At 50.0% G+C, this 17,126-nt stretch overlaps 1 protein-coding gene across 9 annotated transcripts in view; it reads left to right on the top strand.

Moving 5' to 3' along the window:
- Window positions 1–17,126, top strand: part of LOC146177921 (uncharacterized) — a 228,246-nt gene that overhangs the window by 166,839 nt on the left and 44,281 nt on the right. For 6 of the 9 annotated variants that reach the window (XM_084580654.1, XM_084580661.1, XM_084580658.1 and 3 more), the window contains 2 exons: window positions 6,158–6,241; window positions 15,386–15,415. In XM_084580654.1, coding sequence (XP_084436780.1) covers window positions 6,158–6,241; window positions 15,386–15,415 — 114 coding nt within the window. The remainder of the gene's footprint in view (window positions 1–6,157; window positions 6,242–15,385; window positions 15,416–17,126) is intronic. The other 3 variants (XM_084580660.1, XM_084580659.1, XM_084580656.1) reach the window with 1 other exon arrangement.

The raw sequence follows: 17,126 nt of genomic DNA, 5'->3' as shown, positions 1-17,126 counted from the left end.
GGCGTCCGAAATATCGGACGGGGACAATTTAGCACTCATAGCTGCATAACATGGTGCATATAGTAGAACCCCTTTATACAGGCAAACCCATTTATAACAATATTGAAGTGCCATGGAAATATCGGTTACAGTCGAACCCGGTTATATTGAACCCGGATATATCGAATTTTGGCTATAGCGAACTTATGGAATATTCCCTTGAAAATCCCATGTAAAATTACAGGAAAGCCGCATCATATATCGAACTCAATTTCACTGGTCGTTCGATATATCAAACTCCGCAACACGCACTGGAAAGTGTGCCTTCCCCAAAGACGATTGCATTACCCTTGGCCGTTTCCCGCGGGATGTTTCAAGCCACGCGCGGAAGGAATGAGAAGGGCAGTTCGACGACGGCTGGTCTGGGAAGCGCCGCGCCCATTATCCAAAGGTGCGCGCATCTGCAGTTATCGTTTCCCGCGCACTAGCACATGACGTTTGCAAGCCATGTGCGTGGGTGTGCCCATTCTTTTGACGAGCTAGCTCTCTCCTTCAACACGCGCTATGCATGCGCCATGCCAGCTCGGCCCGTTTTCAGACAGACGTCTGACGCTTTCTCCAGCGTGTGTTGCGAACCCTCCGCTCGCGGCGGCTGGTGTGGCTATGGCGCCTGCGGACATTAAGAAGCTGCTGATCTCTCTCTCCCTATTTGTCTATTTTTTTTTTCAGTCCATTATTTTTGTGCTATACGCGCGGCGTAGCATAAGATATAGCGGCTGCGGACGTTAAGAAGCGGAAGGTTGCTTTTTTTTTCTTTTTGGGGGTTTTGGGGGGGAGGGAGGAGTCGTTTATTCTTGCAAGTATGAATCACGTGGTCAGCTGCTGCGACCATGACGCCCGCCCCAAGCGCGGCGTGATAAATCGAACCAGGCTTGTGCAATCAAGCCATCATGGGCACTCTGCAAGTTTTCTCCCCGCCACCACAGGAGCTATCAAAAGATAAACACGCCATGACGTAATCGCTGTGCAGCATCTTGGCATGCTGCCTAGGAATGAGCTGCAGATGAGACGACCGAAACGGAGTGACGCGCGCCATCGACATGCAAGCGGAAACGCTCTCGATTTCTGCCGCGGCTACACAGAAACCTTGTTTTGAGCTGCTGCGGTGGCTCGAGCGGCGAGAGGGACGCAGTTCCAACAAGTTTGAAATTTTTCGTTCTGTCGCTGCCGCTCGTCGCTAAGATCGCTCAATATCTTGCATGTAAACAAGGTGGCCTTGACGGTTTTTTTTTTTTTTTTAAATTCTCAGGTGCAAAGGTGGATGGTGGGTTCATTATGCGAGTGGGTTGATTACGCGACAAATATGGTATCGTTTTTTCGCATCATAAGTGCCGTCACAAGCCGATTTTTGTATATCGAATTATCAATATATCAAACTATTTTGCGATCTCTTTCGAGTTCGATATATCCAGGTTTGACTGTATAACCAATAATTGTTATAACCGGGTTAAGCAAATTAAAGTATATATATAAACTGCACATTTAATGAGAACAAGGTAGCTTGCACTTATTATTTCCTAGCGGGAAGAAACCCGTAATATGTAAGCGTTGTCCATTTCACAGCAATCTAGCCATCATCTTTCTGCATAGCATCCAACTTCTGAACACAGTGCAGTGGAAGGTTCTTAGCAAAAACAAACCGCCGTATTCACAAACACGCCTTCACTCGAACTTCTACTCCAAGCGGCCCTCGAGGCCTGTTTTTCGTTTGACAAAGCAGTCTCCATTCGAATCGCTCCTCCAGTGGCGGAGAAAACTTGAGTTTTCTCAAGAATCTCGAGTCTGCGACGACGCTACCTTGGCTGCTCCTCGATCGCTACTCCGCTTGTAAACATGGCCGACATCGCATCGCTCGCTCGCTGTGTGGAATTCGTTCTACCAGTATACCAAAAGTTTCACAAAAGAAGATACGACAAGGATGCACCGAACCTTTCTCTAAAGCATCAGCTGTGACCCGAGACTTCTGGCACGCTATCGTTTTACGAATGTGGTCATGGCCAGCCTCCGGCCGTCCCTGCCGCTCACGCCGAACATGGATAACCGTGATCAGCCACCGACGTCTGTGTTGTTTGATCGTCACATCGCGCGTGTGTGGCGTGGGCACAAGTCGTCACTGGATAAATGGATAACCTTTTCGGAGCCCACCGAGTGCAGAGTTGGGGCGTGATTGGGGCGTGAAATGGTGAGCTCGCCCGCGGCCGGAGTCGAGCTGTGGCGGCGCACTTTCCGTGGCTCGCCCCGCGCGCTTTTGCAGACGGCGCCGAACTTGTGGGGAACAGCGTGTTGTATCCAGTAAGCTGGCGAGCACCGGAGGCGCGGTGGGACTGTGCGGACATAAATGGCTTGCCCGTCGCCCGAGGGTACGTAGTACATCTGCGGACGCGCGGCCGGCGCGGCCTGTCGAGGGAGCGTGTTGGTGTGCTCCTCCTACGGAGGGATATTCGCGGCCGACGAAGAGCATGACTTTTCAAGCACGTTTTCAATTAGGGCTCCGTACTTGTTTGGAAACCGCACGCGGCATTTTCTTCTGGAGGGTCGAATTCAGCGTGCATGAGCTGCAATGCGCTGCGAAGCAGCACGCATGTTTAGCTCGCCTCTGAGCAGGCCAGAGCCATGCTCGTAGGAGTTCGCGGCTTGTACTTTTTTTTTTCCTGCAATGTATTTTGACGCCCGGCAATAAAAAAAAGCCTGGTAAAAAAAAAAAAAATTGGTCAAGCCTGTCAATAAAAAAAAAGGCAAAGCGGCAAAGGCCTAGCGTAGATCTCACACCCGAGATCTTCGAGATCTCTCGAAGCTTACGTCACCAGCAACGACTGTTGCCAGATGCGAAAACATTTTCAGCCATTTTTTACAGCCGCCCTTTTCATCCAGCCCACAAAACAAGTTACACTATGCTGTTAACGTCGAGGTCGGTTGCGAAAGTTGTTTAGAAGACTTGACATGAAAAACTGAGTATGTTGCACAGTTCAGCACGCAGTTTTCGGGCCAAAAGTTCATCTTAATCTCGTCCCCATATGCCACTTGCGCTGCTCCGAGTGGAGGAGGTATTTTCGAGGAGAACTTGTCGGAGGAAACGCCGAGGGTCGTTCATGAATCCGAATCGGCCCTGGAGTGGAGTGGCGGCTGTATTCTCCGCTCCGAGTGGAGGTGGAGCGTCGAGTCGAGGCACGTTTGTGGATACGGGCGAAAGTTCCACAGGGAGTTGATCATTCTCAAAGCCTGCTGGTGAGACACAACCTGCACAGGTTCCAATTCATTGTCGTTGCTACTGCCACTGTCATCCGCGTCGGTGATTGCTGCGACGATAGCCTTGTCTGTCAGCTAGCTCTTCATCTGTCGCAACTGTATCGACGGTATGTAAAAATTCTCAAGTCCCAACGCACCGCCATCGCTACCGATCACTGTGAACCAAAGTTCGGCCATTGCTGTGTCGGCAGGAGCTTTACAACCTGCTGCGTTGTCGGCATCCCCAGCGAAGCCCGCCTTCCTGAAGCAGATCATAATGGTGGAGGAGCTTTGTTCTGCCCATGTTCCAAAAATTAACTGCACTGCCATCAGGAGCGAGATCTCAAGTCTGGTGCCGGTCGGAGTTCTTTGACAAAAATGTCGAGATTCAGTGCAAGCCTGCGATACAGTGCCTTGAAGCAAGCAATCACGCCTGCATCCATAGACCCTGCAGTGGTGTTAAGTGGGAGGAAAAAAACTTCCACATGCGGGAGCTTCTGGGCTGTTTGGTGCGCAGCGCAATTGTCGAGCACCAATGCCACCTTCCTGCCTTCGAATTGCATTCGCTGATCAAACTCGACCAGCCACATACGGAACAGTTTGCGCGTCTTCCATGCTTTCAAACTCGACCAGCCACTTGCGGAAAAGTCATCCATGCTTTCCCGTTATGACTGTAGTGAACCGGGATCCTCGCAGCACCATAAAAACGGCGAGGCACTTGTCGCTGCCATCCATGTTAGCACACAAGAAAATGATATGTGCAATTTCCTTTGCTTGCTGCCCTTACAGGAATCGCCTTTGACAGCGTGCATTTTTGACTAGCATCTGGAAAAACAACCCAGTCTCATTCCCATTGTACAAGTCCTGATCTGCATATGCTTTTCGGGTGCAGGGCAGTGTTTCCTTAAGCCACTTCTGTCTAGTGTCGACGTCGAGCGATCCTGCCTCGCCCACGACTGCCTTGTAGACGATTCCATGTCTCTCCTTGAACCGTTGAATCCAACCACCACCAGTCTGGAAATAAGTATTGCGCAGGAGGTATGCAACCGTTGAATCCAACCACCACCAGTCTGGAAATAAGTATTGCGCAGGAGGTATGCAAATTGCTTTGCCTTCTCCACTAAAATCGGGCCACTAATCGGCAGGTTCGCTGCACAGGTATTCAAGAACCACTTTTTCTAAGTTCCTATTCTTTGTAGGCCCTGGGTTGAACCCTTTTCTGACCGTCGTCCATTGCACTGGCATCGCTTTCGTTCTCAATCTTGTGCTCTGCGGACGATTGTCGATACTGTTGGTTGCGTCAGGCCGTACTTCGCACCAAGTTGCACACTTTTACACCATCCTTGTGCTCACATGCAATGTTTGGCTTAACTTCTAGCGGTATTGCCCTTCGGTTAGTCTTCTGCCCCGGTTGTGTCACGCTTCTTGAAGGAGGATCCTCCATTGCTGTTAATGAAAAATTCATAGCCAGCATGATGGCACACTGGGAGAACCACGCTAGAAAGACGCTTGCATGAACGCTGCTGCACACCTGCCACAAAACGTGCAACTGCCAAGCGAGGGGAAAGCAGATAGGGGAGGATAGTGCAGCGCACCCTCTGAATGGACTGCTCCACCGTCAGAATGCGAGGGGAAGCTGTCCCTCATAACGGCCGTGCCTAGCAGCGCCTTTCCTCCTCCGCACAAGGAAGTGCTCCGTCCTCCCCTGCGTCTCAGTGGCATGGAAGCTTCCCCAGCACACCTGACCAATGCAATGGCTCGACGCGCTCTGTCCCGACTTCCTTTTTTTTTATCATTATTATTTTTGTCATTGCATCAGCGTTGTCGGTGTCTCCACGTTCACATGCAGTTTTGTATTCGCCGCATTTCTGCGTTTTTGTTGACTTTTGGTGACCATATTTTATTGTTATAACCAATAATATATAATGACATTATAATATAATAATATAATATGTGCGATGTCAGTGCACGTTAAAGAACCCCAGGTGATTGAAATTTCCGGAGTCCTCCACTACGCGTCTCTCATAGCCTTATTCACTTTGGGACGTTAAACCCCACGAACCACAATATGACATTATTGTAATAAGCGGTTTATTTTTCCATAGAAAACATGGCAAACCTGATGGCGCAGCGGCTGCCCATGTTATATCCAATATATTGTGAAGACCGGTCTTGTTATAAGTGTATATACCAGACTGCAAAACTGTAATATATTGGATGACCATGGCATGACCTCTTTAAGCAGACTTTTTTTTTTTTTTCTGTTTAAACTGAAAAGTTCAACCCTTAGAAATAATAAGCGTGGCTGGGCCATGTTCACTAAAGGAGGTATCTGCGTCTTGCTGGTCTGTGGTCGGAAGGATTCTGCGTCGTCGTGTGGCATGTTGTTGGGGGCATCTTGCTGGGTACCCGCACCAGTGAAATGAGTGGCGATCTGGTCTGGTGGTGTGGCCTAGTTGGTGGCATGCTTGCACATGTGGAGTGGGTTATGTCAGTTTCTTTCTGCGCAGCATAACAGTGTCTCATCTTTGGTGCTATGGTGCACTCTTTCGCTCCTCTCTTATGAACTGCTCTTGAGCCTCAAGTGTTGGGTACACTGGGCTGTTTGGGCTCTGTGTGCAGTTATAGGGGAGGAAACTGTGCTCTCAAGTGGGAGGGTATTTTTCTTATTTGTAAAGGTTGGTCTCAGTTGCACTTGAGAGAGGCCTGCTAGTGGGTCTGGTAATTGGCTGCATTCAGGATTCCAGCATTACTAACCCAGCGGCACAGAAATTGAGGTAACAGTCTGGTCTCATTAAATTTGTGCAAGACTGAAAAGGTGACAGCATGTGTTGGGCCTATGGGATTGTGCTTTGCTGCCTTGAGTCAGCGGCTGTCCTGTGCTCCCTTTCAGATGCAGGCCAAGCTGAAGGAGCTGCAGGAGAAGCTGCAAGACGAAGAGGGCGAAAAGAAGGTGCTGGAGCAGAAGTACGACGAGGTGCGTGTTTTGCTTGCTCAGTTCCACGGTTGGTTAGTAACAACACTAACAGTGCATGGTGGTTGAATTCAGGCTGTCTTCAAACCAGAGAATTCATGATGGTGGCCTTCAGTCCAAGACTATGAGGAAACTCTTGGTTGATTTGCCTGTAGTGGTAAGGGGCCTCGAATTATGAAGGTGGTGCTGCCATTACGGAGATGCGAGTAAGGCTTCGAAAGGGTTGATGCAGGGTTTGAAGCGAAAAGAGTTCACTTTGAAAGTATGCTTGTAAGCATAGGAGGATTGGATGCAGAACAATGCTAAAGGCATGCTTGTTTTTGCAACTGAATGAAACAAGATGCGGTGCAACAGCTGTACATTGAAGCAAGCTGACCAATGCAAGCAGCATAGTTGTGGTTTCTACGTGGTCATAGGCCACCAACCACCACGGGTTCGAGCGTAGTGCAAGCCAAAGCCCCGGTCAGCTGTCACCGGGTGCACTCAACCTCCACAGGGAGGAGAGCACTTCGCTGCAAGGAGACAATCCTCCAAGTTCACAAAGGAGACATTTATTGAAACGCCATCCTCCAGCGGCACACACATGCATACACATGCACACACACACATATACCGGGTGTCCCAGCTAACTAGAACCAAGGGATAAAAAATAAAATGTGAGGTAGGCCAGGGAAATCAGTTGCATGAAACTGCCAGCCACTTTACGCACCACAGGCATTTTTTTGTTTTGCAATTACCTAATTAACTAAATGTTACTTTTTCTAATTTACTAAATTATGACTTTAGACCGTAAATGTTAATTGCAAAATTGGAGAGCACCTTCAGAAACCCCCATTCCATTAACTGCGATAAAGAAGGCGTCAGGTGTATCTTTTTTTCCAGGCTCAAAAGAAAGCCCGCAAAATACAAATAAAATCACGTCACTAGCACATTTGCGTGCAGCGATTGGGGTGCCCTCAGTCGTGGTTTGAGTGAACGAAATCACCTGCGACCGGGCCTCATCGGCCATGTTGCATTGGTAGGCTGATATGCTTGTGATGGTTTCTTCGCCTGCGTCAGCCAGCCGGCGCACGTAATGGTGCATGTAGCAGCGAACGCGGCGAGCCGTCACGACCGAGATTCTAAGAAGGCCTTTGCATCACCTTCTCTCCCATCAGCATCATTATGCATGTGACTCGACTCAGATTCACGCTCGCATCTACATTTGCTGGTACTTAATCGCCATCCGCCTGTCGTGACGTAGGCTGCTGGGGTGCGCAGGCTACGATCTCGGCGACGGGTGAGCTCGAGCTCGCTCCAACCATCGCCAACATTTCAGCCTGCCGCTGCAACGGGACCATCGGGTCACAGCCGCAGCTGATTTCGTTCGCTCAAACCATGACCAAGAGCATCACAATCATAGCGCTCAAATGCGCTAGTCACGTGGTATTATTTGTATTTCGCGGGCTTTCTTTTGAGCTTGGCAAAAAAGGTACATGTGGGAATTTCTTTATCGCATATAATAGAATGAGGGTTGCTGAAGGTGCTCTACAACTTTCTAATTCACATTTTTGGTCTAAGTTGAATATTTAGTAAGTTTGAAAAAGTAATGTAATTGGCTAATTAAGTTATTGCTAAACAAAAAATTGCCTGTGGTGCACAAGGAGGCTGGCAATTGTATGCAACTGGTTTCACTGACCAAATATATTATTTTGTAACCCTTGGTTCAAGTTAGCTGGGACACCCGGTATATACACACGCACACATACACATATTCAGTCACAGTGTCCAGGGAGCGCGCGAGGAGCAAGGTTGCCCTGCGTGCACGAAGTGACAAGAATTGACACCTTCGCAGCTGCGGCGGCCTTGGATGAAAGGGGTCATCGTCCACACTCCCCAAACGAGCCCAACTTCCCCTCCATGCACGCCGGAACAGCCACGCAGCAGGGCCGCCTAATAAGCAGCCCTCGCAATTTCAAGAAGAAAGAGGAGAGACGTGCTGTACAAAAGAAGACACTCACTTTACAATATTTACAAGACAGGAAGCAAGAACAGAAACAGAAGAAAGCGAAAGATGCTAGAAGAGACAAACAACAAAAGACAAAAATAAAATAACACACGGAGGCCGGAACTGAGGGAGCCAGAAAAGGGGGGGACCAGCCTTGCCTCTGGGTAGGATCTGATGAGAAAGTTCACCAGCTGAGGCGGTCTACCTTCGGTTGCAGAAAACGCCTGCCGTCCGGCATCAATCACACAGGTGAATGTCGCCTCACCTTGTACCGGTAGGGGGCACGCTTGCATTCCACCGCATCGGGTGAGCCTCGGCGTTTGCCTGTGGTGACAGTGGGCACCAGCGCAAGCTCGTCAGACCGTTACGCATAAGCCTTCAGGTCTGCGATGTAGGCACGGCTGGCTTTCCCCATCTCCACCAATGAGCCCCTGCTTGTTACTGGGGAAATGCCCCATGCAATCGCAGGTGGCCATCTGCCACGAACACACACTGTCAGTTGGTTTCGTCATGCCCGGTGGTTTGCCACCCCTCAACTTCCCCATTTGACAGACATGGCAGGAACGGCAACAGCGGAAAATGTCGCACTTCATGCCAGGCTTGTCACCGATTGACTCAGTTTCTTAAAACGTTAGAGCCACTCAGATGACCAGCCAATGATTTGTCGCGAGAAAAACTCAACATAGCACCGCTCGGACGTTGGAGGGATAGCCACTTCAAATGGTTGGTGGATCCGTGGCTATGTATTTCAGCGAGAGCCCGTCATGGTCTAGCAAATATGAATCCCCGGGGCACGCAGCGACACATGCTGGTTCATGCCCCCCCTGCGCCCGCTCAGTACAAGTACGGTCGACGAACAATTTTTCGGACACGCTTGATTATTCTGACTTTTTCCTGGCCCGAGGACGTCTTATAAAGTCAATGTATTACGCGGCTCAAAATTTCACACTCTAGGGAGGGCTATTCGATTTTTCGGACATTTCAAGCGTGAGCCGGGTGAACTGCCACACATTTTGAGTGGTGTCGCCGCCTACTTGTTTGTTTACTTTTTCCTTCTGTAGCCTCGAAACCGGTGCCAACCTTGCGTGCGCTCCTCTGCTAAGCTGACGCTGGATCAAGGCTATATTATTCGCCTAGCAGCTTCCGCTTCCAGAACATCGCTGCTGGAGTGCTTTCTTTTCTTTTCTTTTTTTTTGGCTTGATTGCTTCGACTGCTTGTTCCTCTGTGTGTTTGCTGTGCCTTTCATAAGCGTTGCCGAGCATAGCGAGTAGGCCCAGCCGTGATCGTTCTGCGTTCTGTCGCTACCGGGGTCACTACTGTGGTTCGCGTTTAATTGAATCGGCTTCATTTCTGAAGCTGCTGCGGATTTTATAAGGAGCTTTTTTTTTTTATTTTTTGCGTGCAAAGCGGCAGCGAGAAGGCACTCAGCGGAGTCAGTGTTGTGATCCAGGGGTTCGTAATGGAGAAGCAATCATCGATGTTGTCATCGGCCTCGAAGGCACCCATGAAGCGAGGCAAGTACCTCATCATGTCGATGGCGAAGAAAGCGGCTATTGTGAAGCTCGTAGAAGGTGGCTGATCACAGGCAGACGTTGCGAAAGAGTTCCAGATTTCGAGACAAACTATCTCGGACTACATGAAGAACAAGCAGAAGATTTTGGAAGCAGTGGAGAAGTCGACTGGGTGTCATCAGAAGAAAGTAAGCAAAGGCACCTACCCGAAGCTCGAGGAGGCCCTCATCGTATGGCTCAAGTCAACAGCGGCCAGCAAGGTTCCAATCTCCGGTGGCCTCCTCAAACAAAAAGCTGAGACGATGGCGCTTCAAATGAACATGGAAGGTTTTAAGGTGAGCGACGGCTGGCTACAAAGTTTCAAGAAGCGTTTCGACCTGTTTTAAAAAACTGTGCGGCGAAAATGCAGCTGCTGATTTGAGTGTTGTCGCGGACTACCGCTCTGAGAAGCTGCAGTTGCTCTTACAAGAATACTTGCCGAACGACACGTTCAACCGCGACGAGACCGGACTTTTCTTTAAGCTTATGCCGGAGAAGACCCTTGCCTTTGCTGGTGACCCCTACCATGGTGGAAAACAGTGAGGAGCGGGTTACAGTTTTGGTCGGCAGCAACATGTCGAGGACAGAAAAACTGCCGATGCTCGTCATCGGCAAATCAAAAGCCCCAAGGTGCTTCAAAAGCGTAAAGACCCTGCCTGTCTTGTATGAGGCTAACAAGAAGGCGTGGATAACGCAGCAGCTTTTTGAAAGTTGAAAACTGGACCGTAAGTTTGACCAGGAAGGCCGCCGAGTTGTTCGTTGGCAACTGTGCTGCACACGGGCACATTCACAACTTGAAGGCTGTGCGCGTCGAGTTTTTGCAACCGAACACAAGTGTCCTGCAGCCGATGGACCAAGGTGTGATCCGAAACCTCAAGGTCAGCTATTGGTCACGCTTGCTCTCGCGTGTGGTGGTGTGCCTCGACAGTGGGAAAACCTACTCTGTCGATATGCTTGGAGCACTTAGTATGCTCGCCGATGCGTGGAAGTCAGTGGCAGCCTCAAGACTGCGCAATTGCTTCCGCCACGTGGGATTTGTACTGAAAGACGAGTCAGCGGCTTTGGACAAGGAGAGCATCGTCGAGCAGCTGTCGGGCAGTGAGCAGCTCGTTAACGACCTTCGCGCTGCAGGCGTCGAAATTCCATCGACCGTCTCGTTTTCAGAGTTCGCAGACGTAGACCACGAATTGGAACTGTGCGCTGGGCTCACAGATGCCGAAATTATTCGTCAAGTGCTTGCGGAGTCGGAGAGCGATGACGACAATGATTCAACTGCAGCAGCGCAGCCGACGCAACCTGAGCTGATGCAAGCGGTCGCAACCCTTTCGTCGGCTTACGGCGACACTACAACTCTCGCCGAAATTCAGGCGGACCTGTTATCACGGAAGCGGAGCGTGGTGCAGAAAAGCATTCATGACTTTTTCTGCCTCAAGGTCAACACATTGAGCTATTTTGGTGCACATTTGGTTTATCGGACATTTTTGCGGTCTGTTGAGAGTCCAAAAAATTGGTCGTCGACTGTAGCGTCACGGCGCTTCGTCTCCCAGAGACAGTTGCTTACATCGTGACAAAACGGGTCATTTTGCTGGGCCGTCATAGCTCTTCATGGCTGAAAACGATCCTAGTCATCCAAAAGGAGAGCCTGGTTTCGTCAGCCCACAGGTTTGCAGCAAAACTTCCGCTGGCATCGGCATCTCAGAGGTGCTCACAAAGAGCTTTCACCCTTGCCTGCTTTGCAAAGCACTGCTTACCTGGATAGCGGAATGGGAGAACCTGGTTGCGGGCGTCCCCTCCGTGCCGGTCTGCGGCTCGTCTGCTAGCTGCCCTCTTCACTTGCCGGCGTAAAGACGCTGCGGGCGAGTGGGGTACGGGATAGCGCTTCAGCTACCTCATTTTCCCCTCTCGATACTGCACCGAAAAGTGAAAATGCTGTACCAGGAGAGAATGGCGCGCCAGCCGGCTCGCAGGTTCATGGAGCCACATCGGCCAACTGAGCGCGCTGTCGACGCAGTTTCCAGAGGGAGCCCGGCCGACGCCTCACCATTCCCCGAACAGAAATGACTGCTAGCGGGGTACGGGTGCTGTTGTGCGGAGTTGCTGGTAGCGGCAGCGTCGCGCACATTGCTTTTGCAATGGTGTAAAGCTGAAACAGTGGAGGCATATGGTCAACGGTCGCACCACAGGTTGGTCCGAAGAACCATATGTGTTTCAATGCCTTTGTCAAGTGTGCACAAGGGGCGGCAGGCATGGCGCATGAGCTTGATCGTCAAGGCGACCGGCTCGGCCAATGTACTGTCCAACGACAGAGCCAAGGACATTTCACGTTGTGTGCCAGTTGTGGTTTCTACATGTGCATAAGCCACCAACCACCGCAGTTTCGAGCGTCATGCGAGCTGAATCCCCAATCAGCCATCACCACGCACACACTGAAACACCGCAGCACGCACTCAACCTCTACAGGAAGGAGAGCACTTCGCTGCAGGGATACAGGCCTCAAGTTCCCGAAGGGGACGTTTATTGAAATGTCATCCTCCAGGGTTACACACACACTCACATGCACAAACACACACATATATATACACGCACACATACACATAGTCAGTCACCGTGTCCCGGGAGCGCGTGAGAAGCAAGGCTCCCCTGCGCGCACAAAGTGATAAGGATTGTGTGCCGCAAGAATGCAAGGGCGTGCTGTGATCTCTCTCATGGTGACCAAAGGGCTCCTTTGAGAGAGTGTGGGCAACCACCGCAAGGTACGCCTGTCGCGGATCATTGCATCACGATCGACAGGCTCTAGCTGCGTTCTCAGGTATGACCCGGAGCGGGCGAACTCGAGTACACACCGGTCTGTGCGGACAAAAGCCGGCAGACAAGAACAGTAGCGTATGCACCTTGCAATGTCTCGGAGTGGTCTCTCTCTCAGCCCCGCTCGGACAGCTGCATGAGCGCGGCCGTCGAAGCGGTGTCGTGTTCCTGCCAAAAGACGCCAATCCGCCTTTTGCAAGAGGATGTGGCGCCATCATGCAGGAGCAGGCGAGAAACACCTTGGACGGCAGTGTAGCAGACTCGAAAGCGCGCCGTACGAAATGGCCATGCCAACGCAGTTATAAAGCGAAAGCTCCCCCCTTTTTTGACCTCGGGGCAGAAAGTAGTGACAGTGATTGCAGTATATCATGTTCACGCAGTATGGGGGAATGTTACAGCGTTTTCACAATCCACTCATAACGCACGCATATACTATCTTCGTATTGTAAGAGCGTGTAGCGCGGCCCGTGTGCACATGACAGAATGAGACGCTCTCACCGTGCAGGTTCTTGGTAGACAGGAGAGCGCGGAGGCAGAGAGAGAGAGGGATCTCAAAGGGCAAAGGGTTTGTTGATGCTGCAGAGCTAGGTGGAATCGTCTCCTGTGACGAGCGGCGCATATGCGCGGGGTGTCGAGTTACGAGCACAATGCAGTCACCGCGGCGCCGGCATGGTGCAATGGGCGTCGCTTCCTCCTCGCGTCATCTTCAAGCGTGCAGCTATAGGATTTCATCTACAAAGCTCTGCAGAGAGGCGCTTATACACACCCCCCCTGAAAAGGGCATTTTTCTGGCAATGGATGCAATGGATGATTCAGCGCTTTAGCTGGTTTTTGCCCTCAGGAGTCGGAACGGATGTGGTTGCAGTGGTGAAAGTATTCTCGGTGCACAGAGAATGGTCATTCTGTTGTGAAAAGATCCACTACCTTTCTGCCTCCGCTGCGATTTCTGTGGAATTAACGATTTGGTTACACATGTGCATCTCCTACATATCGGATGCGCATCTCGGTCAGGAACCAACACTGTTCTACGTCTAGAGCGATCCACTCTGCAAGTGAACAAGCATGAACCCTCCAGGAGACTCATTTGTGCCGGGCAGTTTCCTTGCCGTTGCAAACGGTTGTACGAAGACGACGATTATCAAGCTCCCTAACGCAGTGCATCTGATTGCGTACACCGAAGGAACAAAATCCGAATGCTTTGGCGTGCACGAAGGCGAGCCTTTAAGGTAAAAAAAAAATACTGTGCGTCGTGCAAGTGTGTCAAGTGAGTCATATGCTCCGAGCGGCAGATACTACAGGTATGTAGGCATCTAAAGGAAATATGCATGATGAAAAGTACCTACTGGAGTTTGCACCCAGCCTGTAATGCACCAGTGATAGCTGCAATGAGGATTTCTTCGGTGCGTGTTTGCTTTAGTTGCGCCGGGGCCTCAAAGAGATGTATTTTGTCTTTTCTTTATGTGCGAAAGGGCTAGGTAGCATAGATATCATTGACGGATGTGTGCGCTAGGCCGTAATATTTAGCATGTTTTAGCGTGATTGCCACCTGACTAACAAGAAAAAAATACAGTTTTATGCACTGCCGTTCGCGAGCCTCATGACCAGCTCAACCACTCGGCTCGCGAACGGCGGTGCATCACAGCAGACGTTCAATTTTGTTTTTCTTTTTAGTCGGGCGGCAGTCGCGATAAAACATGCTAAATATTACGGTCTAGCGCACACAGCCACCTGTGATATCTGCGCTACCCGGCCCCTTCGCACATAAAGAAAACAAACGACAAAATACATCACCATCAGGCTTCGTCGCACAAAAAGTAAAGACGCGCCGAACAAATGCTCATTGCGGCTATCACTGGTGGGTTACAGGCTTGGTGCAAACTCCGGTAGATTCTTTTCATCATGCACATTTCCTTTAGATGCATACGTACCTGCAACGAAGTGTTTTTCGCACAGTCGACAGTACGCAGTCGGTTGCTAAGGTCAGCCATTCACATCTTGATGCTTGGTGGCCCTAATTCAAGCTTCATCACGTCGTTGTTGGTCGCGGCTCTTCGAAGGAGACCTGAAAAACCGCGTCTTGCACCTCTGCATGTCTAGAGAGTGGCAACCGTACACAGCAGATGTGGTTGGCATCGCTTTGCCAAGCCTGTGACGGTCACCGTGCCGCCCGGTGCCGCCAGCCCCCGTGCACTGGCGGTGCCGAGAAACGCCGTCGACGCCGTCCAATGTGTTTCCATCGGTCGCCGCTACGACTTCGCGCATGCGCAGAAAACTCACGCAAAAGGCGGATGAGAACAGCCACTGGGACGCCAGGGCGGAGCTGTGGCCGAACGACAGTGACAAGTTGTCTGGACATCTTTTTGCCACCTAAGGCGGGAGAAAGGGAAAGAGGAGAACAACAGGGGAGCGAGCGACTGCTGCGCAAAAGACAGCCGCGGAAAGCCCACAGTGTTGATCAAATGTTAAATAATGTAGCCATGGAAATGATTAAAAAGTGGAAGAAAAAACAATGGAATCTGATGATCATCAAATTTCGACTGCATTGCCCTGCTGTTTCTTTGGTTTTTACGTTGGCTGCAACCTGTGCACCCTTCTCTATAATGGGTAACCCTGTTGGATAACTGCTGCCACCATGATTTCACCACATTGTGGCATTTGTTAGAAGTATCGGAGCCCCTCCGGAGCAATGCTCGTGTGCTTTTCTTTACCTCTTTTTGGGTTTACAGTGGAGTGCGTGTTGGTATTGGGGCTTGCACTAAGACACTTTCTTCCTCACCCCCTACCCATTCCCTGCACCACTGTAGGCCAATCTTTATGGGGAGTTTCTTGAAAAGGTAACCCCTGCTCTGCCTCTTTTGCCTGCTATGATTCTCTGGCATGGCTTTGTGACTAGAAACCAATTTTTCAGACTTTCTAGGAACTACGAAAATGTTTTTTCTATAGCAAAAATTACATTATATCAAGTTGTGATGTGGTGGAGAAAGGGATCAGCAGTTCTGTGCCAATTCTTGACGCTGTATGGCTGTACTCTGCACGGCTTAGACGAAATTCAGGCGCAAAAGTGGACCTGCTTCTGCAGATTCAATTTTGAGGTTGCATCATTTCTTGGGCTTTCCAGGTAGTGTGTTTTTTACAAAACTACAAAAAAAAAAATGTCTAGACACAGTTTTCACCTTGGGTGTACAGTAAAAGCTCGTTAATTCGAACTTTACGGGACCGGGAAAAAGGTTCGAATTTTTTGATGTTCAAATTATCGAATGGCCTCAAAAAAACTGACAAGAACCATTTGTATTACAGTAGCATAACGAACTCGTTGGCATAATGAACCCACCCAGCCCCGATTCGTGCCTATGAATCTGGAAAAAAAAAAAAATGAAGGCGTCAGTCTTTAGCGTGTCCCTCCGTTTCGCGCCGCCATGGTCCACAACACATTTCTTGACAGTGCGCCAATATGCTGCGCAGTGATAACGGCGTGTTTATTTTTTTACTTTAGCTCCAACAGGGGGGAGGGGGGAAGCGAACTTGGCAAAGTTCCAGCGCTTGTCCGGTTGTGCAAGCCTCCTTTTCAGTATGTTTGCTTTATCATGCTATGAATGACTGGGACGGGCACCATCTAATGCCACTCCAATCACCTGAATGCGCGATATCAGCGAATGGTGCTAAAAGCCGGCAGTATGATCGTGGCTGACTCGCGTGCTTCCGTTGACAAATAATGGGTGGAAGGATGGATGGCTATCGCAAAAAAAAAAAGTTTAACTCATAGTGCCCTTCTGAGTTCATAGCCTTTAATGAGCGTTGGCTGGGTCCGCGCCGACAGGACTTATATCCGTATTTCCAAATTAACAGGGTTGGAATTAACGAGTATTTAGTTGCTAGCTACGGAGGTTGCGCAGAAGAGAGCAGGCAGCCGCCGCCATGGCCACGCACTGACCTTGTCGTGGCCGCCATCCCCTCCCTGCAATGCCGCCGGCCGCTGCGCCAGTCATGGCGCCGTTTAGTTTTACCTGGTTTGTACTGGTTTTGGACGTGCACAGCCTCTAATTATGCCTTCCGATCCCAAAGGTGTTTCTCTACTTATTTTGTTTCCGCTTGATGTGCGCCAAGCCACCCAGACACGGTGGCGCATCGTTCGAATTATCCGTAGCGGAACCAACTCGCTTTCGAATTAACGGGCTTTTATACACAGATCTCTTGGAGCTTGGCCGGACCAAGTAGTGCAGTTCGAATTCTTCGAAAATTCGAATTATCGAGGTTTGAATTAACGAGCTTTCACTGTATAAGGCAACACATACTTTAGCTCTGTGCAGCAGCATGTCGCAGTGCTGCGAAATATTAGGAATAATCAGGCATGTCACAATTTTCAGCTTTAGAGGTCATTGGTTTAGGCAGACTGTTTTGTGTGGATTTTGTGGAACACATAGTGCAACCTGAGGGCAGAATGGATGTAGTATTTTGGCTTCACCGCTTTGAAGCCTTTTGTGAGAATGCAATGATTGTAACAGGATTTTTTTAGCAACCTATAAGAAATAAATGCCACTGAGTGTT

This window comes from Amblyomma maculatum, chromosome 10 (genome assembly GCF_055883805.1).
Source record: "Amblyomma maculatum isolate TAMU_Amacu chromosome 10, ASM5588380v1, whole genome shotgun sequence".
NCBI lineage: Eukaryota > Metazoa > Arthropoda > Arachnida > Ixodida > Ixodidae > Amblyomma > Amblyomma maculatum.
This window is presented reverse-complemented; position numbering and strand designations above follow the sequence as displayed.